Source organism: Clinocottus analis, unplaced genomic scaffold, assembly GCF_023055335.1.
Source record: "Clinocottus analis isolate CAN_PGR_092001 unplaced genomic scaffold, fCliAna1.0.p SCAF_1, whole genome shotgun sequence".
Lineage (NCBI taxonomy): Eukaryota > Metazoa > Chordata > Actinopteri > Perciformes > Cottidae > Clinocottus > Clinocottus analis.
Window position 1 is genome coordinate 15,934,696 of NW_027175820.1, and position 22,925 is coordinate 15,957,620.

The 22,925-nt window shown below is 40.9% G+C and overlaps 1 protein-coding gene across 2 annotated transcripts; it reads left to right on the forward strand.

Moving 5' to 3' along the window:
* Nucleotides 1-249: 249 nt before the first annotated feature.
* Nucleotides 250-22,502, forward strand: ahctf1 (AT hook containing transcription factor 1). Of its 2 annotated transcripts, none has more exons than XM_068593318.1 (40): nt 250-459; nt 2,634-2,760; nt 3,199-3,349; nt 3,568-3,670; nt 3,914-4,094; nt 4,349-4,556; nt 4,666-4,782; nt 5,080-5,164; nt 5,328-5,478; nt 5,753-5,885; nt 5,973-6,154; nt 6,324-6,385; nt 6,815-6,943; nt 7,117-7,207; nt 7,383-7,472; nt 7,928-8,068; nt 8,313-8,417; nt 8,535-8,631; nt 8,781-8,904; nt 9,027-9,083; nt 9,742-9,888; nt 10,080-10,270; nt 10,417-10,561; nt 10,701-10,832; nt 11,067-11,214; nt 11,674-11,824; nt 11,916-12,017; nt 12,579-12,723; nt 12,893-13,108; nt 13,303-13,966; nt 14,130-14,264; nt 14,488-14,587; nt 15,396-15,517; nt 15,608-15,927; nt 16,078-18,555; nt 19,307-19,568; nt 20,334-20,504; nt 20,587-20,684; nt 21,038-21,126; nt 21,292-22,502. In XM_068593318.1, exons 2-40 carry the CDS (start codon nt 2,640-2,642, stop codon nt 21,488-21,490), a joined length of 8,343 nt encoding a protein of 2,780 aa, XP_068449419.1. In that variant the 5' UTR covers nt 250-459; nt 2,634-2,639; the 3' UTR covers nt 21,491-22,502. The 2 variants fall into 2 exon arrangements, with proteins under 2 accessions (XP_068449419.1, XP_068449441.1); XM_068593340.1 differs by having other exon boundaries at nt 19,337-19,568.
* Nucleotides 22,503-22,925: the final 423 nt, after the last annotated feature.

The window sequence follows — 22,925 nt, forward strand, 5'->3', positions numbered from 1 at the left end:
CTGGTCAATTTTTCAACCATTGCTGATACCAAGATTAGTGATTAACATAACATTGTGAACAAACATTAACACAACAAGGACTTACGCTCAACTATTTCCACTGATTTCAATGGATAGTGAGAAAATAGCATTGAGTATGGTGTTAGATTTGAGTATAAATGTAATTGTGTAATCAACCGGAAGAGGGCAGCAGCCATCGGTCGCTGTGTTTCACTCTCTCACGACCGACGCCCACGAAGAAGAAGCGCATGGAGCACTTTCTAATCGTGGAAATGGCGCTACGTGTTGTAGAAGCCTGAAGTCAGAGGGAGCATCTCGTGCTTGTCAGTCGATTGAAGCGCCCAGAGTAGTACTTTGAAAAGGAGCGGATTATGACAGAGGAGAAAAGGGAATCGGGAGATTCGTACAGGAAAACAATACATTCGTGGCTCGGATAAAGCCGTGAACGTCTCCGGACAGGTAACTTAACGTTGGTAGCAGCTAGCGGTACATTGCGTCACGTTCACACGCGCAACAGAGAGAGCCAGAGGGGCTAGCTCATCAAACTCTTATGTTCGCTAAATCCTCCTAAAATATATGACAGTTAGAGTTGACTTGTCGCGGACGGAAACAAGCTATACCGCGATGTTGTCAGTGGTTACAAGCTAGCTCAGTTAGTTATGTGCTGCTAGCCTTCGTTACACTACAGACACGTTACAGTGGCAGCTAAAGCTAATGCAGACCGATGGATTACCTGTTTTTAGTTACGTCTTCATTCTCGAGCAGCTAAGAACACGAGTGGTACGATGTTGGTTCTGGGTCGTTTGTCCAGGTTGTCAGCCCTAAAGTGGGCCACGGAGGAACAAACGTACTCACCGTTTTGCTAACATTAACGCCAAAGTAGCAACGTCCCTCCTGCATAACTAGCTAGCCGCCCCGACTAAACTAGCTATAGAGTTAAATCTTAATCAGCTTGTTAGTTGATTTGTTGTAGCAAACGTTTAATAAGTTAACAGCAGTCTTAATGTGAAATAAGTACGGCCGTGTCTGCATATAGATCGGACAACTGGCTTAATTTAAACGTTGAACTGTAATCCTGCGTGACCTTGCAGGCTAATTGGGTAGCTTGCTAATGAATTGGAAAACAAGTGTTTACGTAAAAGCAGCAAGCAGACCTTATACAGCACTGAAAATCATTAGCACCTATATCTTGTGTTGTCACGGTGGCTTGTGTTTACCGCCGCTGAGCATTACGTTGTTAAAAAAGCCATCGTTTGGTTTGTTTACATCACGTCAAGTAGCAGTTGATGAAGCTACTCTGCAGATGCTAACCGAGCTCAAATCAGACAGTTAACTGACGTCCAAACACTCAACACATCCAAATGTTGTCTGATACGTTTGACAATTACGTTAGAAAGTTGCATGAAGTGTCATGAGTGGCACTGTTTGCGGGTTGTCACACGCTCATGCTGACACACGTGAACACTTGGTGTGTTTGCTAAAACCAGAATTGTTGTTTTAATAATCCTTTTTTTTAATGTGAAATCTGTGTCTGTCAGTAGTCTGTGTCATCGTAGCCACGCTTTTAAGTGCATCAATGTGCCTTTTACAGTTAGTAATTTGTATATAACGTGTCTACATGTAAATTGTTCACATCATCGCATGTGGCTGCGTAGCCGCAGACTCGTTGCGCGGGAGTTCACTTGAATCCACCGTCTGTTCCGCACTGTGGTCACAGAGGGCAGTGTTGTGTCCAATTTAGCACACAGTGAAACTGACTGAAATTTCCAGTCAGGTCGAGTTGGCCTTTACTGTTTATACCGTAATGCTTAAAGGATTATTACCTTGTATTAGTGCAATAACAAGGCTAATGGGCATCGTACACATACACACCCTCGGGTAAATAGGGTAATAACAAAAGAACACATGGAAATCGAATCAACAAAGTGTAACACATGGTAATACAAATACCATTGTTAATAAAAATCAGCTATAAGCAAATGAAAACACATTTTAACATGCTTTTAGAAAACAGTGTTGTTTTCTTAACTTAAATAATTTAGATATAGGCATTAACTTTATGTTACTCAACAACTGGGCAACTGTGTCATAGTTTTGTTTTATTCATTCCATCTGCTGTTGACAGATCACTGTTGTGTTGAATTGGAAAAGATAATAAATCAAACAAGTGTTAAAAAAAAGATGAATGCAAATAAATAATGTATGGTCGATCACTGGCCATTATCAGTTTGTCTGAGATTGCTTAAAGTAGGCCACTGGGTTTTCTTTGAACAATTATAAAATAAATATTGCTTTACTCTAGCACTCAATATCAGAAGTCATGTCTGCAAACAGATGTCATGGGTTATTGATTTAGAAAGCAAACCCAGTTGCAGGACCAGTTGTCAGCAAAATTGCTGACAGTCTGTTTCCAAACAACTGGGGCTGCAACTGTGGTGTCAAAGAAAGACCTCTTTTGTGCTGTTAAACCCGGTCGATCAGATAAAGCTTGGAAGTAGATTTATGGCGTAGAAAGGGCAACAGAAAGAGTCGTTCACAGGATGTCAGTGTACTTGACCTTATTGATGAACGTATCTAGGGCAGGGTGTTTCTAACGTAATGTATATCCTGTATTGTTGTTGTGGTTTATACAGTGAACAATGCATGACCTCACTGCCCAAGTCACCAGCAGCCTGCTGCCGTTTCCAGAAGTTATTAAAGATGCTCTAGGGGAGGATGAGATCACTCTAGACTCTGTGCTACATGGGAAGTTCACTGTTGGTAAGTCTTACTGATCAATGATCCAAAAATGATAATGTCTTCATTCCATCACTTGTTGCATTGGCAAATAGGTACACAAGTAAAACAGTGTAGTTTCAAAGATCTAATGTGCTAAACTGTGTTGTTCCATTACACTTAATGTACAGTACAGTACAAAGCTGTTTTGCTGTAACGGTGCAGTTTTCTATCTAATCTAGAACTTTCTATCCATCCATCCGTCTATGGAAACATCAAAGTCACTGCGGAATCGCAAGTTGAAACAACACCTTAAAAAAATAAGAATTTAAAATGAATGATTTTTAAGTTTTATCTTGTGAACAGCTTTTACAACTGGCTGCAGGTGACATGTTAACTCATAAGCAGTTTTCTTCTTAAAAATAGAACCTAGCGCCTTAATAGTCCTGGATCATAACCCCCTTTCCTTGTCTGTGTGTGAAGGCCGCAGTGGGCTGGCCTGGCTGGCCTGTGGCCCCCATTTGGAGGTTGTCCATGCAGTGACAGGAGAACGTCTGTCTGCATACTGCTTCAGTGGTGGAGGCGAGCACCCACCCAGTGTCCATGCAGCCAGGGACTTTGGCTGGCTCAAACGGTCAGAACTGTGTTTGGCTATTTATGTGTTTATCACTCTTTCATGTGGATTGGAATCAATTCAAATGAACTTTTAACTATTAAAACTTGCAGCGAGTGAGAGCCTACAACTGTTAGCGTTATCAGCCTGTACATTTTTTATTCCTTTTTTTTTTTTAAGATAATGACATTGCTTTAAAAATGTCAAAAGTTAACTCCTTCACTGTTTTATTTTACTAGGTCTGGATTACTTGTTGGCTTGGAGGAAGCAGAGGGCAGCGTGCTATGTCTTTATGACTTGGGACTGTCAAGAGTGGTTAAAGCTGTGGTTATACCAGGCAGGGTGAGTTGGCGGCACGGTCTCCTCTACTGTTATCTGGTAGAGTTGGTCTCTTGTCTTAAACGTGAATCCTAAATTATTGGAGTGTCATATCCCATGTTTCAGGCAACATTTCTAACATCAGTTAAGTCATTGGAATATACAAAATAATTGAGCGGTCCCATATATTTTAATATATAAGACAAAAAATAACTTTCAAAAATCTTAACATCATCTGTCTTTTTGAAAATCTTCTTTCTACTTTAGATTACAGCTATTGAGCCGCTAGTGAGTTATGGCGGAGCAAGCACTTCGACCCAGCATCTTCACCAGAGTCTCCGCTGGTTCTTCGGTATTGCTGCTGTAGTAACGGATCTTGGTCATGTTCTGCTTGTGGACCTCTGTCTTGATGACTTGTCCTGCAGCCAAAGTGAACTGGAGTCTTCAGGTAGCTTGTGTGACAAAGCGTTAGATTTATTTGTGTTTGCATGTTTATGTGTATACTCTCTTTGTTTGTACAGTAAAAATGACACTCGAACAACAACAACTTCTCCCCTTATTCAGCACATCCTATGAAACAAGCGTTTGAAGAAAACAAAAATGTTTTTATACTGATACCTATAGAACCTAGGCTTAGTCTCTAGTTTTTCCTGCCGTATGCGTATGTTTCTCTAACTCAAACTATTTACTCTGTGTTTCCAGACCTGCAGGTAGTGACCAAATCTCCTGCAGAGATCCCCCGGCTGAGAGAAGTCAGCACCAGGCAGGGCAGACATCTTTGTCTCCAGCTTCATGGGCCCAGTGGAGTTGGAGCCACAGCTCTGCAGTATATCTCCCGGACCAACCAGCTGGCCGTGGGGTTTTCAGATGGACACTTACATTTGTGGAACATGAAAACTCTAAAGAAGGAGTGAGTTTTTGTGTTTTTAATATTTTAAGAATACCATTGATGGGTACATTTAGAAATCAACAAAATATTATCTGTATATGAATTTGTGTTTGATCTCTTTCATGTGTAGATACCACTCCCAGTTAGAGGGTGGTAGGGTGCCAGTGCATGCCTTCACTTTTCAGGAGCCAGAAAATGACCCCAGGAACTGTTGCTACCTCTGGGCTGTCCAGTCCTCTCAAGACCTGTAAGTCTTGCATGTCACTCTGTTCTTTGTTTTGAATATTAACAGACAAAGCCATGGCGTTATATAGCTGTTCCACCAGCTTCTGTAACTGAAAACAATATCTCATTCATTTAATTAATCGGTCTGAACAAATGAAGGATTTATGGAACATAGTTTGTTAAAGGCCGCGAGAGATTGCTTTTCAAAAATGACCATCTTAATCTAAACTTCTGTTCAAAGGTTGTTACTCTATCCAGTCAAAGTGTGTGTTTTTGACAACTTCTTATTTCTCCCCTGCCTCCTCTCACTCCCACACAGTGAGGGAGATATGGTCAGCCTCCGCCTGCTTCAGATGGCCTTCAGTGAAAGGAAGTGTCTACCTTCTGGGAAGATCCTCTATGAGGTCTGTAGTGCTTAAAAACACCAGATATTATCAAATATTTTCTCTCTCTGTATCTCTTCACAGAGTGAAACCTTCACTTGGCTGGTTCTGTATCAATCCCAGCAAATCTACTTCATGATTACCCTCCTGATTTACTCACCACCTTTAACTTTCGGTCTTTCAGGGTCTGGAGTACTGCGAGGAACGGTACAGTCAGGAGTTAAGTGGCTCATCTTTCCCTCTCAGGACCCAGGCCACCAACACCCGCCTGCTGAGTTGCCAGACTATCGAGAAGTTCCGACACCACCCTGACAGGGATGACAGCATGAATGAAGGTTAGCCCGCTTCTCCTGGAACCAATGGAATATATGAGTATGTAGGGAGCTAATCAGTGCAGATTTTAAACCTTTCCAATCGGAGTTGAATGGTTAGTGTTCTTACATTGCCAGTATTGTCAAAGGAGAAAAATGGTATCTGGTTTATGGGTATACCATTGTGTGATCTCATTAAAACTGTTTCTATGACCACAATCTACTGCATGACAGAGAAACGTCAAAACACTTCCCTTCCTATCTCTCATTCCCTCCTCCCTCTTCACCCAATTTTCAGTTGCATCTCCAGACACCAGTGTGTCTATCTTCAGCTGGCAAGTCAAGGCCTATGGTCAGGGAACTCTATCTACCTACATCGGGGTTTTTGATATCAACCGTTGGTACCACGCACAGATGCCAGATTCTTTGAGGTACCATAAAGGCTGATTTCATAACTTCATAAGACATTTCTTGATTGCTTGATTAACTGTGACACTGTTTCACTGTGTTCTTGTCAGAACGGGAGAGTCTCTGCAAAACTGTCCCTACCTGGCAGTTTGGTCTCTGGACCCAGTGGTGCAGATGGTGTCCCATCATGTCCTCCTGGATGTAGTGGTGCACGAACGCAGCCTAAGTAGGGGCCTGCCCTTCACCAGCCCCCCACCAGAACAGTACTTTAACCCCACCACATATAACTTTGGTAGGTGGAAACAACCTATTTATCACATAATACTATATCACATAATATGGAAAGATGATAAAACATTCTCATGTATGTGCTTTTGCATACAAGCCCAGGTTGAAATATAATTGTACAAAAAAGGTTGATAAGATACTGTAAGTTGTTTTGTCCCCCTTCCATATTACAGATGCTACGTGCCTGCTGAACTCTGGAATGGTGCACTTAACCTGCTCTGGCTATCAGAAAGAGGCAAGTCTTTTTTATTTTTATCTCACCATTAAATTTATTGCATTTGATCCAAATTATAAAAGGGTGAATATGTCACTGTATCTATTAGTGATGCAAAACTGATCATTATTTTATTTTTAAATGGTTCAATGACATTTAAACCGAACGTTAGGTTTTTCTTCTCACTCAACCGTGACCCCAAAACAGCAATACATACCAAACTGTGGGATTTTTGAACCGATGTACCACAAGTATTTCTATAATTTAAAAAAAGGCTTCAACCTGTTTCTATTTTAGTTCACACAGCCTTTTCTTTGTGTGTTCTTTATTAGCATAAGATAATATGATGTTTATCGCTGAGACTACACAATATTTATTATTCAAGTAGGATGTAAATATGTGACTGGAAAGTACACTTCTATTACACCTCACCATTTTCATTAACACCAGACCCTGAGCTTTTTGAAGAAAGCTGCTCCTTGTTCCAGTGACATCATCTCCACCAGCTACTCTCGCTGCCTCATGTCCGGCCTACTTTCAACTCGCCTGGCAGACACTCAGGCTTCCAGCCTCTCTCAGGTACCCACACACTCTAAGTTGACACCTTGGTCTTCAGACACACTTATTCAGACAAAGCCACAGTTCTTGATGTTCTTAAGTTCACATTACAAAGCAATATACAGAAACAACAATAATACGTATTCAGAAGTTTTGATAGTAATGTATACATGTAACTTGATGTTGCTCTTTAGGAGGAGCAGCTGGATGCCATCTTGTCCACGGCGGTGGAGACCAGCTCCTTGGGACTGATCACTGGCTGTATTAAGCAGTGGACTGCAGAAGGTGAGGAGTCATACTTATGTAACTAAGTCAAGATGTTTCTTAATTTGCTCATCAAAATTCCAACCATATGTGGTGAAGACATTTATTTGCTCAGTGTTTCTCTCTTTGGCTTCTTTAAGCCCTCTACATAAATACAGTCAACTTTTGTGCTTATAATTCTCTCCCTCTTATACAGAACAACCAGGCTCTGCACTGAACCTGCGCTTCATTCTGGATTGGGCCTGGACCAAAGTGGTTCAGACCAAGCAGGAACTGGATGGCATCTGTATGTTTATATATAATTTTAATCAAACGGGATTCTGAATTATACAAACTGTTTAGACAGAAAAAAGATGTTGAATTTTGTAAATAGATCAAGCAGTCTTCACAATACTAACAAATATTAAATGTTTCTTTATTTTAAGCATTTATCCATTTGGGATTTGCACAATCATCTTATTCAGTTTTAATAATTGTAAGTTGGTGTCAAGAACTCAACATCTGACAAAGCTTTTATGTGATACATTTGAATATGTTTCCATAACTTGTAAATTCAGGTTGATGACGACTCAATCTTTCACAGTCCAGTATTATTCAACCGTACCAAGGAGAAAATGCTTGTTGTGTCTTTGTCAATATTGGAAATTATATAAATCCCACCTGTTTCCTCCTATTTCAATGCTGTTTGCTATTTTGTTAATACATTTGTATTTGTTCCTCGTTTGTTTGTTTGTTCTCTAGGCGCACCGCAGTTTGACAGCTCATCCAACTTCACAGACCCTCAGACCATGCAGCTGCTACAGCACAGCCAGAGAATGCTCAGTAACCTCAGTACTGTCTTCCACTGTCTGCTCACTGAAGCCCAGGAGCTCACACAAAAAGGTGTGATGGCCACACAGACACACAAACAAGTATTATGTTTCCCTGTGATGTCAGCAAAAACAGGTTTACCCAGCCTCCAACGTTTTTCTCATTTCCCATTTGTTTTTAACTGTAATAAAACCCTCCTGCAAGTGATTTTTTTTTTTTTAATGTCTACTCTTTGATCAGCCATATCAAGCAAACAATAAGTTGTTTGGAGTTATTTGTAGTTATTGATAGGTTTTGCTTTTTTTGTGTGGTATAGGCCTGGTGGGACTGGTGAACAAGAACTTGGTGTCCAGTCTGATTTCCAAGTACGCTCAGGTGGTGCTGTGGTTCTGTCGTACCGGTCTACTGCCAGAGGGATCAGGTAAGGTGTTGCTGACATCAATATGATTTGGGAAACCTTTACGAGCATTTTTTGAATCTCGCTATATTCCTTTTAAATATTTTTTTCTCTATGTATTGTAACTGTTCTCCCCACCAGATGACGACTCGCTCCAGATATCCAGGCCCATCTACACTCACTCAATTGTCAGCAACTATTACACTATACGCAGAGAGGAGCTCACCAGGCTCGCTAAGTGAGTATTCTTTGCTTGGAGAATGTTTTAATATATTCAAACTCTACAGCTGCTGCTAAACAATAATTTCCTAAGTAATATTTGTTACTTTTTTACAATGATAACAGTCTAAGTTGATCTAATGCCGACACACTGCGTGGTCTTCTCAGGGGCAAGTGGTGTGCAGATTGCCTGATGATTGATGGTTTGGTTGGCCAGTGTGGTGAACGCTTGACCAACCTGTGGAAGAGGGATGAGGGTGGGACGGGCCTATACCCTCCACCTACATTGCACGTAAGTATGAACTTAGTTATTAATATTATTTATTATGTACCCTCTAATTTATATCGAAATGAGTTTGTATTGGTTGCTTTCATCATGTGTAAATAATGTATTTTTTACCTGTTTATCCACAGGCCCTGTTGGACATTTATCTGCTGGACAATGTTGAAGAAGCTGCTAAAAATGCAATTGTATCCTTTAATTATATATGCCATAAAGTCTTGTTAATGTCAGCCGTGGCCACCTCCCATATTTGTTATGAATTCAGTGGTTGCTTCTTTAACTCTTTATTTGCTTATTTAAAATATTGTTTGTGGCTGTGGATATACAGCACTAAAAAACATAAGATAAAAGGGATTCTTTTGTAGTTCAAGCATTGCACAAAATAACACATGTAATGATTTTTTTATTCTGTTGGTTTCATTATGTAAAACAGTCAGATTTATGAATACCAATTTTTAGTAGATTATTTATGATTGTTTCCATTCATTTTTGTATTTTAATATATATATATATAAATAAATAAATATATATATATATATATATTTATATTTATTTATTTATTTATATATATATATATATATATATATATATATATATATATATATATATATATATATATATATATATATATATATATATATATATATATATATATATATATATATATATATATATATATATTAAAATACATAATAATACATATATAAATAAATAAATAAATAAATTTAAATCTTAACATGGTGCATGGATTATTAATTTTACTATTGAGTAACCGCTGCCATAGTTATAAATATGATGATACACTATATTAAGCCTTCATGTATAAGCCTTGACTTGTTGTTCCAGGTAATTTACCTGTTGCTCGATGTGATGTACTCTTTCACCAATAAGGATGCAGCATCAGTGGAGTCTTTTCCTCCAGCTTTTGCAATCCCTATTGGACTTGTGAAACTAGTACAAGGCCTCTGGCTGCTGGACCATCGTGACCACCAGGTACACACCGGTTAAATATTTTACAGATTTTTTTTTGGAGAGGTTGTGGCAGACTAAAAAGTGTTATTTTATTTAAAGGGAAATTAAACATACATTCACAAAGTTATTATCAACATGAATGTTACTATTTATATTATGACCTCTTCTAAGGAATGTTGTACTATTTTTTTTTTCTTGTTTGTCCTGATCAGAGTTCATTTGAGTTGCTCCTGCATCCAGCTGCCTCTCAGTGTCAGTTTGAGTGGCAGCATGAGCGTGTCCTACAAGCACTGATGTGCCAAGGACAACATTCTGTGGCTCTACGATACTTCCACGTCACAAAGCCCCCAATTTCCTCCACCTCCCAGGCCAAACTCTATTTGTCTGTACTGCTACACAACAGGTAAGAGCAAAGGAAAGTACATTACCACAACTGCTGGTGTTGTCAGTAAAACTAGAAGTTGTTCATATGTGAAAAACAGGCAATACAATTGCTTTTTGTTTTAGGACACAGGCATGACAGCAATCCAAAACTTGTTATTCTTCCAGGTGTCTTGTAGAGGCATGGTCCTTACTACGCCAGCACTCAAATCGCCTCAACATGGGAGAGCTGCTGGGCTTCCTGTATGAGAGCTGCCAGGAGCTGGGCCTCATTAAGGAGCTTCTCAAACTGCCCCTTGGCCTCACTGAGCAGGTAAGAGAGAGATGAGTCAATTTATCAGATTTTAGGGCTTAACCCTTCGTTATTCTGTTTTTACATTCACTTTTTTTGTTTGTTGTTTTGGAAATAAAGTGGATGCCTAACACTCTTGGGTCTTGGATTTGTGTTTCAGGAGAGTTTGGAGAAGTTCCTCCAGGGTACAGGCGGTCTCCAGAACAGAGAACTACTGATGGTTCATTATCTTCAGCAGGCCAACTACATTCCCGCCCTGCAGCTCAACCACAGCCTCAAAATGAACCTGGCGGTATGTTTGACAAACATTACCACATCATTATCTTGATATACAGTAGGTGACATGTATTTATTTATTTATTTAGTATCCAGTTATCAGAATCAGCTGTATAAATAGAGTGTTCAACATTTGGACATACTATATCCAAATATGAAAGTCCTGTGCGGCATTGTACGAATATATAGAAAGAAGATACTTGAATCCCATTAGATTAATAACCACATTCTCTTGCTTCTTTGTTGATAGAACGAGCGAGACCCAAAGCTTAGAGAACGGTCTAACACCAGGAACTCGATATTGGATCTGTATGGCAAGGTATTGCCCAGAGTCCAGAGGAAACTGGCAATGGAGAGAGCAAAGCCCTATCAGCATCCCAACGCGGTTCACAGAGAAGGTAAGGAGAGACTCTGCTTGAATTCATGTCTATTGCAATTATGGCTGAAACGATTCCTTGAGTGACTCGATAAGCAAAAATCATGCTGATTTTTATTTTGAGAGTGCAGGTTGTTGTGGGATCGCTTGTGACAGCCCTAGTGTCCACCCTCGGTTGCAGCCACAAAATTGTGCACTAATGATAGTGCAGAGGACGAACAGAGCTTTAACGGAAAGAATTTATCAAGAATTTTTAGTTGCAAGTTACTTACTCGGGCTATCACGAGCAACCCCAAAACGACTATTTGTTAAAAAATTATGAATTCTGTGGTACTATGTGTGAGACTAATTATTATAATGGTATAATTTTGTTTCTTGTAACTATAGCGTCAGTGTCTGTTATTCTAGTTTTTTAGTGAACTGTAAATAGATTAAAATTTAGTTTAGCATATCTGAATAACATATTTACACATGGCTCCAGTTTCTCGGCCACAGCCACTGTCAACCATCACCAAACGCTCCACCAGTGAGAAGGTGATGTCGAGGGCCGGCTTCATCAACAATGTCCTGACCAAGATTGAGGAGGTGTGGTTAGGCAAAGGAGCGACACCCGAGTCCTCCCCAGCCAAGAGGTGAGCATGAAATACCAGAATTGCATCTCGGGGTAATGGATTTTTATTAGTTTTTTATTATCTTCTAATATGTCAATGTTGTTTTTGCCAGCCCCCGGGCAGCTGCTTTTCAGAGCCCCAAGCCATCCTCCATGGCCTTTTCTGACCCCTTTCTGGGAACTCCCATCACTATGACCTCCAAACGAAAATCAAGGTAAGCTTGATTGATCATCCTTTGAATTTGCAGCATTAGGAGGTCATATTTACTGAAATCAAAAGCTATTTTAATCAAAAACATCTCAACCGGTCAGGTTACATTTCAACATAGGACTCCTTATTTGTTAGCAGCTTCACAATTCTTGCATCCTTTGACCGTTCAGACCTTTTAGATTTTGGAAAGTTTCTGCTTGAATTGCGTTGCAGGATGTCAGAATAGCCTCCCAGAGCTGCTGTTTGGATGTGAACTGCCTCCCACCCTCAAAATTACATTACAAAACTGCTTTAACTTTGTAATTCTGTTTAGGCCTTCAGAGAAGGCTTGGAAGGCCCTGACGGCCCGCCACTGCTATTAAATGAGTACATTATTTTAAAATAATTACATTTAGTATCCGAGCAAGCCACTTCATAAATGGTACATGTTCATAACATCATGAGTTGATGCCAAGACAGAATATTTTATGTTTATTCTAAAATGCTAGATTCATACACAATTTGTTTAAACATCTTAAAGTCATGGATGCTTTGCTTTTCTTCCCTTTTCTTCAATGTGGACCAGGCTGATGGACTTGGTGGTTCACCCCTCCTGTCAGACCCCTCGGCCTCTTCTCAGCCCTGCCAGACCTGCTAGCTCCTGGGTTTCTCCAAAGAGTATCAGCAAGGTCCCTGAACTCAGTCTGCTGCAAACCCCACAAGTTGTCAAGGTGAGTAAGAATTTGACACATCCTTTACCCCAGCAGGATATCCTCATCAGTCAAATCTCAATCCACATTTATGAATGTTCTTCATGTATAGTTTATTTCCCTATCAAATTATTTTGTGTTTGTGGAGCATGTTGAAATCGCTTACTTCCATTTTTCATGTTTTTTTCAGCGAGCTCGGGCCTTAGCTGCTTCTGGCCCTGTGTTCTCGGCCTTCACTCCCCAGTCCATCCTGCGCAGCAGCTTGAGACCCACACCGGTCGCCACCCCGTCTGCTTCTCCAGGACGCTCCATCACCCCCCCACTCCGTAGCAAAGAGAGCCGGATCACCTTCATTGAAGAGAGTGAATCTCCTGAACTGGAGAAAGGCACCCGATGGACCAATGGGGTAAGACCAAAAAATAGATAGGTGTGGCATGTTGACTCTGAAAAGCCTCACACACAAACAAAAACATACTAGTTTGTGCCTACTGGTCTGTGGCAGCACACAAGTATCCTCCTCTTTGTTTAGCTTGTAGGTTTGAGTTTGTTTTTCTAAAAAAAATATTTAGCAATTTCTTTTGGAACTGTTTTCCTCTGTAGATGGCAGCAGACAGAGAGATTAGCCTGCTGACCAGAGGCTCCATGCTATCCAAGGCAACACACAAGACCTGGTCCTCGCAGCCTGCGGAGGAGGAACAGAATGAAGACGAGGAAGGGGAACAGCCTTGTGTGAAGTTCTTGCCTCCAGAAGGTGGTATTCCGTCCCCACAGCTGAGATGCTTTGAGAGTGAGTCATCCTCTATCCATGAAGCCTCTGCAGAAACTAGACCGTCAGATGCAACTCATCCACAACTTAGCCTGAGCTTCGACACCAGCCAGATATCTGTTCGTTCAACAGACACCACTCTAGAGTTTTATGATGCACCGCTTCCTGATATCTCAGAGGACCAGGAAGGAATAGAGCGGCATACAACTACAGAGAATGAAGACGCGGTAGTGACATTAAACATCAAAGGACTCACTGAAAGTCAAGAACTAGAGGAAGAAAACTCACCAATCACTGAACAAACTGAGGATATAGAGAGAGGAGAAGAGGAGGTGAAGGAAGATGAAACAATTGAGGACAGGCTGGAGATTGGTCTGGAAGAGACCGAAAACGAAGAAATTCAGCGCAAAGAGCAAGATGAACAGGATGTTGAGTCAATTAGTGAGCATAAAGAAGCTGCAAGGCTTCACCCGGGGGAGATTTCTATTCACAATCAAGGTAATTCATTTGCAGAGAGTTTTCTTACAACTTTGTATTATTGATGGGATGCTTCACATCATTCCTGCCCAACAACAAAATATAAACCAATGTGCTGAAAATATTCTTGTTTTTGTTTTTCACTATTGCAAAACATTGTTTGACACATTTTCTATGGCACTAGTTTGCAACCAGGAAACACAGAGCAAGAACTCTGGCCCTGATGTTGAATATCCGAATCTAGGAGTGGGACAGGACGTCCAGACAGAATCCACTGAACCCAAAAACAAATCAGAAGAAGATCAGGAGCAATCAACAGGTCTATCTTTAAATTATGCACTTTTACTGTAAAAAGCTACACTATATTACCACCTCATATTTGACAATTAATTCATATCAACAAAATTACAAGGAAACAGTGTGACACATGGCTTTTCTAAAACTCTTACCAGTGTAGGTTGAACCACTTTATTACATATGAGGCTACACATTATATCACGTTTACAATAACTAAACTGTTATGATACTGATTCGTCCCACAGATCTGACAGAGTTTGTGCAGAGACATCTGTTTGGCAGCGATCTTCCGCTTACCCGCTCAGGAATCCACAACACATCACAGACCCAGACATCCTTCAACAGGTCTGTGTCCCTTTCTCTTATATTTAAAACAAATCCCTTGAACACCAAATATTAAATTCCAACAAAAACTCTATATATCAAACGTGTATAATTAAAGAATATAAATCACTTGCATTGTAAAACTAAATATTTTGTTGTCTATCAGTTTTTGATATTTACACAAAAGCATTACATGTATGGTCTATTCCATGGGGGGTTTCAGAGAGCCCTATTTTTTTTGTGGGTTGTACACGCACGCATGTACATAAATGAATGTACCTTCCTCCATGAAAAATATACCATGAATACATTGTAATTCATTCAGAAAATATTTAGCCTGGTACAACAAAACATTTGAACAGGAAATATTTTTATTTATTTTTTGAAGTGTGACACTTTTACATTCATTAGACAACTTCATTTGTAATTTCTCCTCTGATCGCCACACCTGTCTGTTCTTAAGCTCATCCAACGTCAATCTCTTACTCGATCACACACTTGCTATTCACTGAGCTAGTCCTTCACAATAAATTCATATGCGAGCCAGTGGAGTTGATACAATAATTTGCTGATTTTGTATGTGCTTGCCGCTTTTCAATGATGGCAATTGGTCTGAATTTAGTAAAATCTTCATTCAGCCAGCAGAATAACTGCTGGTTTTGCTTTCTGGGCTCTAGCTATAGCTGGCTCAGGGTTTATAGGTTATATGTAAAATGTACTATAGTCATGGAAATTTGTTTTGAAACTGCAAAAATGTTATAAACTTGCGTCTCAGCCGTTTAATGTTTTTGTTTTTCACAGTTTAAAATATATTTTCCTTTTCTTCCAGTGAGTCACTCGGTGAGGTTGAAGAAGAGACAGAGGCCAGTGTTGAAGCTCCACCAGTGTTCACCAGCCAAATATCTACTGCCTCTGTGACGTCCTCCGAGCCAACTGCAACAGACTCCCACTGTACGGAAGATTGGACACACATGCACATTAACACTGGTATTTTGACAATATAGGTTTACCCATTGTTGTTCTCCTCGTTTCATCTCCTAGCGGTTGTGAGCGTAAACGATAGTGAAGAGGTTTCTAGTCCTGTGTCTGAGGAGGAGGACGGGGAGGAGGAAGAGGAAGAGGAGGAAGAAGAAGAAGAAGAAGATGAGGAGGATGAGTCTGATCAAGAGGAGGAGGAGGAAGAGGAAGAAGACTCTGGTAGTGAGGTGGAAATCATTGAGGAGGTCCAGGGTAATGGGAGGCTTCCACCCCTCCAACCCAGTTCAGTCTTTGAACTGCAGGGGGACACACACTTCCTGCCAAGTATGTTGGAGCAGGAGGCTGCAGAGTTCTCTCTGATTACACCCGGTGCAGAAATGAAGGTAACCAGTGTAAAACTTTATTGATTAGGCAAAGTTGTGATTGACATTGTCCTAATTTTTCTAATGTTTTATAAATTTAATGATTAATTAGTCAATCAATCACAAAATAAATCAAGACATATATTCTCCTGTGTGTTTTCTCTATTACAGATTATAGAGGAGGGCATGGAAGGTGAGGTGGTGATGGTGAGACTTGGGGCAGATGAAGAAGGGATGGAGGCAGATGAGGAGGAAGAGCGAGGATCATCATACATGGAGCTCAAACCCTCTACTACTCTACTGGTACCCCTGGAGCTTGTAGTGGGGCAGAGTGGCCTGGTCGATAGTTCTCAGCTTGGTCTCACTGAACTTCAACAAACCATTGTGCCAGATGACCCAAGGTCCGAAACTCACAGCAGCTTTTCTCTGATGCTCGATATGGATGATGATAGGGATGAAGAGGCAGACACGCTTCCTATGGAGAATGATCTGCAGTCGTCCAACCCTCCCACCCTGTCTTTAGCAGTGGAGGCTATTGAAGAATTTGTGACCAAACCTGAGGTTATTCTTTTGGGCACAGATGATCAGGATTCTCCTCTGTCTGGAGAAGTGACCGAAGAGAGACAGAGGAAGGAGATGGACACCATCGATGGAATTGCAGTGGATGGAATGATAGAGTCAGAACTTGCAAAACTGGATGACCTACAAACTGAGACAAACCATGAGGAAGAAAATGCTGAAGAACAGGGTAATGCAAAGTTTGTAACGTTGGTTGAAGTCCATGAACCTGAAGGTCTCTCAGTCTCTCGGCCGACTCCAGTGGGAGAAGTCCCTGCAGTAATGTTGGCTGAAGATCAAGAACCTGAAGGTCCAACATCTGGGCAAAGCCCAGTGAGAGAAGTTTCAGCAGAAATGTTGGCGGAAGATCAAGAACCTGAAGGTCTATCTATGTCTGGACCAAGTCTAGTGGGAGAAGTCCCAGCAGAAATCTTGGCTGACCATCAAGATCCTGAAGGTCTTTCTGTCTCTGGACCAACTCCAGTAGGAGAATTCCTAGCAGAAATCTTGGTTGAAGATCAGGAACCTGGAGGTCTATCAATGTCTGCACCAAGTCCAGTGGGAGAAGTCCCAGCAGAAATCTTGGTGAAAGATCAAGAACCTGAAGTTCTATCCATGTCTGAACAAAGTCCAGTGGGAGAAGTCTCAGCAGAAATGTTGGCTGACGATCAGGAATCTGAAGGTCTTTCGGTCTCTGGACCAACTCCAGTGGGAGAAGTCCCAGCAGAAATGTTGGCTGATGATCAAGAACATGAAGGCTTATCAACTTCTGGACCAAATCCAGTGGGAGAAGTCAAAGCTGAAATCTTGGCTGACGATCAGGAACCTGAAGTTCTTTCAGTCTCTGGACCAGGTCCAGTGGGAGATGTCCCAGCTGAAATCTTGGCTGATGATCAGGAACCTGACGGTCTATCAGCTTCTGGACCAAGTCCAGTGGGAGAAGTCCCAGCAGAAATGTTGGCTAAAGAGGAAGAATCTGAAGGTCTATTAGCTTCTGGACCAAGTCCAGTGGGAGAAGTCCCAGCAGAAATGTTGACAGAAGATCTAAGAGAAGTCCCAGCAGTTGTGGAGGACAAAGACTCGTCGCCAGAGAAAACTACTACTACTAATGAGGACAAACCAACACCAGCAGTGGACCCGGAAGAAAATGGTGATGGTAATATGGACACAGATGGCACAGAGACTGCAACTGTCGTGGAGGAGAAGAAGCAGGGCCACAAAGCCTTAGCAGAGACTGGACAGGATAACAGGGAAGAAAAAAAGATGGAGAATGAAACAACAAGAAGAACCAGGGGAAGACAGAGTAAAGAGGAACTTGTGAAGCAGATTAGCCAGATGGAGGAACAGCCTGTGCCAGAGACACCCACTTCTCAGAGGAAAATGAAAGCACCTTCTACCCCAACACGCAGGACCACGAGAGGCAGGGCAGTTACCTTTATCTCTCCCCTCCCGGAAGAAGCAGAGGAGCCAGAGGAGGAAGTGGAAACAAGCACTGTCTTACCTGCCTCACCAAGTCGTACACCAAGAAAACGTAAACCGAATAAAGAGACTCAAGTCCAAGCTAGCACACCTCGAAGAAGTACTCGCAATTCCCAGCTAGAGCCTCCTAATTATAATGTTGACAAGTGGGACACCATGGATAATCACACCACAGTTGCATCAACCTCTAAGGCCTCTTCTCCAGCCAGACGGCAAGTATCCAAGAGGGACGCTTCAATAAGAACCCGTCAAAGGACCCAGAGCGAAGATGATGAGGAACAAGAAGGTGTTGTCAAAGATACAAAAGTCTCTAGACGAACAAGCTCCAGGACTCCCACACCAGCCAAACACTGGACAGCTCAGGAAAACACTCCAAGGAGGTCCAGCAGAAAAACATTGAGTAGCATTGAGGTGGTGCCAATGCCATTCAAGACTATGGGAGATGAGAAGGAACAGGTGGAGATCTTTGCTATCCCTGTCAAGCGCAACTCCAGGAAAGTTCAGATGGAATCATCAGAGACGCAGCCATCACTGGTAGATGAGGAAGAAAGCCAAAAACCTTGCAGAGCCACTCGACAGTCCAACCGGATTATCCTAAATGTTTATCCACAAGTAAGTAATTTATCCCTTTTTTTTTTATGCCACCAGCAGCGTTATAGCTCTGTCATTTGGTCCCCACATAACAGAAATGCTGCATTCTGATTAGGAGAGACTCTTGTGTTATACATGCTGGCTCACTGGAATACCTTACTGGGACACTTAAATTAGGCCATCGTCAATGCTATAAATTTCACCTGCGCTTTTCTATGACTATGCCATATCAAAATGTGAAAAAGGTCCATTGACAAAAAGGGGGCTGTGGCAGTGAATGGCCTATAACAAAAGTGGAGCGACGCTTCTAAACTGATTCATATACAACTCATCAACGCTTTAGACTCAGAGGAAGCGTCATCGCACCAATTAGTGACTTTTTCTTTCAAAACTCATGAATCTTTTATCATAGGCTCTTGTGGAAAGTGTGTGAATGCACTGCTGCGTGGATGGATGTGCGCACATCGCCGCGTCTATAGCCGACTTGCGCTAGTTTTTTGGTTTTAAATGAAAAACTGAAAGCTCTTGTAGATAAGAGAATGATTTCTGTCAGCAAGGTACAGAATGTAACACTTCATCTTATTCACTATTATATGATGTTGATACATATTACGCCTTTTTTGTTTGATGGTAAACTGTCAACTGACTTTTCTGTCAAATACATTAGAGACACAAAAACAGTTTCTGCTTTTTTTTGTCTGTTTTCTATTATTCCATGTTGATACACCCAATCCATCCACTGTTGATCATTAATCACGTTTTACACTCCCAGGTCAAACTGGTTCCTATATTATTTCCTCAGAGTGCAAAGAAGATAAGAGGAGAGACTATAACTGGAAATGATAAAGAAAGTGGAGTTCTACGTGAACCAGAACTTAATAGCAACAACTCCCGCCGACCAACCAGAAGCAAACTCTGGGATCACCCAGAGGAAGACCTTCCCTTACTGGATTCACCGTTAAATGTGCATTCTGAAACCCCTGTCGCAGACGCCCTCATCAAGAGACTTCAGGATGAGGAGGAAAAAGAGGAAGGTATGTATTCTTTTTTGTTTGTTTTTGTTTTCTGTAAGATGTTTATCATAGAATAAAGCATCTTAAATGTATAAATTAGGGCTGGGCAAAGTTGAAATAAATTTAACTGATTAATCACATTATGCGGTAAATTCAATAATAAAGTTAGAACTAGTATATTGCACGCTTTTATTTTCAATTAGTGTGTGTGTGTGTGTGTGTGTGTGTGTGTGTGTGTGTGTGTGTGTGTAAAAATGTGTGTATGTTTATAAACTTTTTTTTTTTTTACTTATCAGGTACCAGAATAAACATTTGTACAACAACAAACAGTGTGTTCAGTAGTAAGGGTCCCTGTTGGGGTCAAGCCACTGCTTCTTTTGCCCTTGTTCTGTTTGTTGCTTACCTTAAATATGTATGTTAAAGACCAGCAATTGATTCACTTTGTACAAAAGCAATAAGTGCTTTTCATGTTTTCCAGTTCAGTTTTTTTTCCTCCGTGAGAAAAGTCCAGTCTGTGTTGTCTTGAACAAGTGCACTGATTGTCTTCTGATGTGTGGAAAGTTCTCCTCTTTGAGAGAAGAGTAAAGATCCAGAAGTGGAGCTCTGCACATGCGCGATTAATTTTCAATCTGGATGTGGAGCCTGCAAAAGCTTCATGTCCAACAGGAGTCGTCAATACTGTCAAACACCGTTAATCAGTTGCCAGATTAACGCTGCGTTAAAGCGTTAATCTGCCCAGCCCTAGTATAAACATCAAACTGTAAATTCTTTGTTATGCAATTGCAGGAGGAATAGTCGTCACAAAGATGGTAAGAACCAGAAAGAGGAGTACGAAGTCGTCAGCGGAGGAGGTTCACTCTCTACTTCCTTTGAAAGAAAGCCTGGTCCCTGAACCTGAAGAGTCTAGTCCAAGCGAGCATTCATTCATCTACTCCCCCTCGCGAAGAAAAACAAGAAGTGAGCATTTTATCCATTTACTTGTATTCATTCGTCCATCCAGCTATTATGGTTTTAACCTTGTTTTGTGTCTTTGTGTTAGCTAAACGAGAAAAGTCTCCTGAACCGAGTGAAGGGTCTGCAGCGGCTGTCACTCGCAGCAGGAGAAGAGTTTTCAAAGATACTTCTGTAACTCCTCACGTAAGTGCTTCTGCGTATGAAGTTCACACTTTTTAGTGGGAAAAAGGCTGGATTTGGGTTTTAACCTGAACACATGTAATTCCATGAGCTCATTGTTAAAGCAAAGTAGTTTTTTTCATTCTTTCTCTAAAACTAAAATAACTGTTCCCCTACTTCCGGCGCTCTTGCTCAGACCACACCTATCTTGAAGTTCAACATTCATTTTGATCTCGACTACACATCAGTAACGTTTTAATGACTGCATCTCACATAGTGTTGCTGTTGCAGTCACAAAATATGTCGATATACATGCTCTACACTTTAGAGAGTTCATTAACAAAAGGTCATTTGAAAAGCTTTTGTTTTTTTTTTAGGATGAAATTGCTTCAGATGAAGATCTTGTGGAAGTGGAGAAAGCAGCAGGTGATCATAAGACCAGAAAACCAGGCAAAAGAACAGCAAAGTAAGAGTCTGTCCTCAGAAAAACAAACCCAAAGACCGAGGATACAAAAGAACTGCTTAGTTTTAGGAATTTTAGGGACGATTTGCACTGAAATGTGCTCTATTGATTCCGGCTAAATAAATCAACCCCTGCTCAGTTTTTCTACTTTTTTTCCTTCACTTTCAGATCCAAAGCCATTTTGGACCCGCCCCCCATAACAGAGGTGGACCTGATCTCACCTCTGCCCAGCCCAGCTGATCCGCTCCCGCGAGCACTGAAGAGGATTATAGATGGAGGGGCCCCGACCTCGAGCATAAACCTTAGACGCAAACGCATAATGGAAACCGTTTTCACAAAACCTGTCACGCGGAGGAAGAAACTTTAAGGAGGTTGGTGGTGGTTTTAACCAGTGAACCTCAGACAGCCACCATACAATTGGAACCAACTCGGTCAGGCGCTGTCAAATGAAAGTCTATGCCTAAACTCATTATGGTTCTATTTCCTGAAATGCCTCACAGTGCTGTGGTTCTCTTTGTATATTTACTTCCCTGCAGGACAATAAACAAAAGCAATGTGGGTGTGAAAATCTATTTTTTAGGACAAAACAAACATGGATAGCGGTGTGAGCGAGGCATATATTTTTGGAGTTTACACATCCCGCTCGTACTAAGTGGATTTCACTTGATTTTGTATCTGTTGCCACTTCCTGTTGGACATTTTGCGACACTCCTCGTAATCCACTTAATTCTCTGGACACAGAATGGCACAAAGGAAAGCATTTCATGTGGGATTTTACAAGCTCCCATTAATCAAACCAGAGACTGAACTGAACCTTCCTCTAATAAAGAGATTTTATTCGCATTCTTCCCATTTTTGTTTTCTTTTTTTGTTTAGATTTTAGCTTTTGAGGCCTGCTGGTTTTCTATTTAGGAAGAAAAGCAACCAACTGAGTGAAGATGAACATTTTTACTGATAAACTTGTATATAGTCTTTTGCTATGTTCCAAATAAAGTTAATTAATAAATCATTAAGAATTACATTCTTTTTGAAATTGTAAGTGTCTTGAATGTGTTTGATCATCTATTTAGACTGCCTGTGCCATAGTCTTAAGATTTCAGTCGATTTGTGTGATTCTTTTATGAGCGAGGCAGGCACAGACTTGTACACTAATCAGATTTGGACTGTTTCTGTATGTTATAGGGCTGTTGTATCGTATGAATGAAACAAAAAGACTTGCACAGCGGTTTGGAGTTAAAATTGTTTTTGGACATGTTAATAGGCTTGTTTAATTAAATTAACGTCAACCACCATCTGACACATAGGCTATTTTCTGATGAATGTATGTAGAATGTCTTATTTTTGATGACTGCGCTTTGATAAATATGGTAAAGCTTGAATACTTCTCCTGTTGAGTGGTTGTCTCTATTCAATTTACCGTCCTTATTGCTTGTGTTTTGTTAGTTTGGTGGGGCGATGAATGGACCACAAAGCCTTTTTCTTTCTGTCCGAGGTGTGCAGCGAACCACTGAAAGGAGCTACAAGCGACTAATTATCCTTCACAATAGCAGAGACCTTATCCTGCTAGTGCCTCAGATAATATGTCCATCAAATTCCATCCTAAATGTCAGGTTATAGATAATCAGAAATGTACCTGTTACGGTGTTGTTTGATTTCAGAGAGGCACTGAAATGTTGACATAAATGTAGCTGTAAACATGTGTAACCTCCCTGGACGAAATTGAGCTGTCTGTTCTATAATTTATAGGGGTAGAGAAGGTGAAAGTGAAACCAGGCTCATGTCTGCAACGCCACTTCATTTAC

What these genes read in the sequence shown, in the direction of transcription:
- ahctf1 (XM_068593318.1), top strand. Translation starts at nt 2,640, where the DNA reads ATGCATGACCTCACTGCCCAAGTCACCAGCAGCCTGCTGCCGTTTCCA. An exon ending in AGGCTTCCAGCCTCTCTCAG is followed by an intron (nt 6,944 to 7,116) that starts GTACCCACACAC and finishes GTTGCTCTTTAG; the next exon opens with GAGGAGCAGCTGGATGCCAT. An exon ending in TCCTAAATGTTTATCCACAA is followed by an intron (nt 18,556 to 19,306) that starts GTAAGTAATTTA and finishes TTACACTCCCAG; the next exon opens with GTCAAACTGGTTCCTATATT.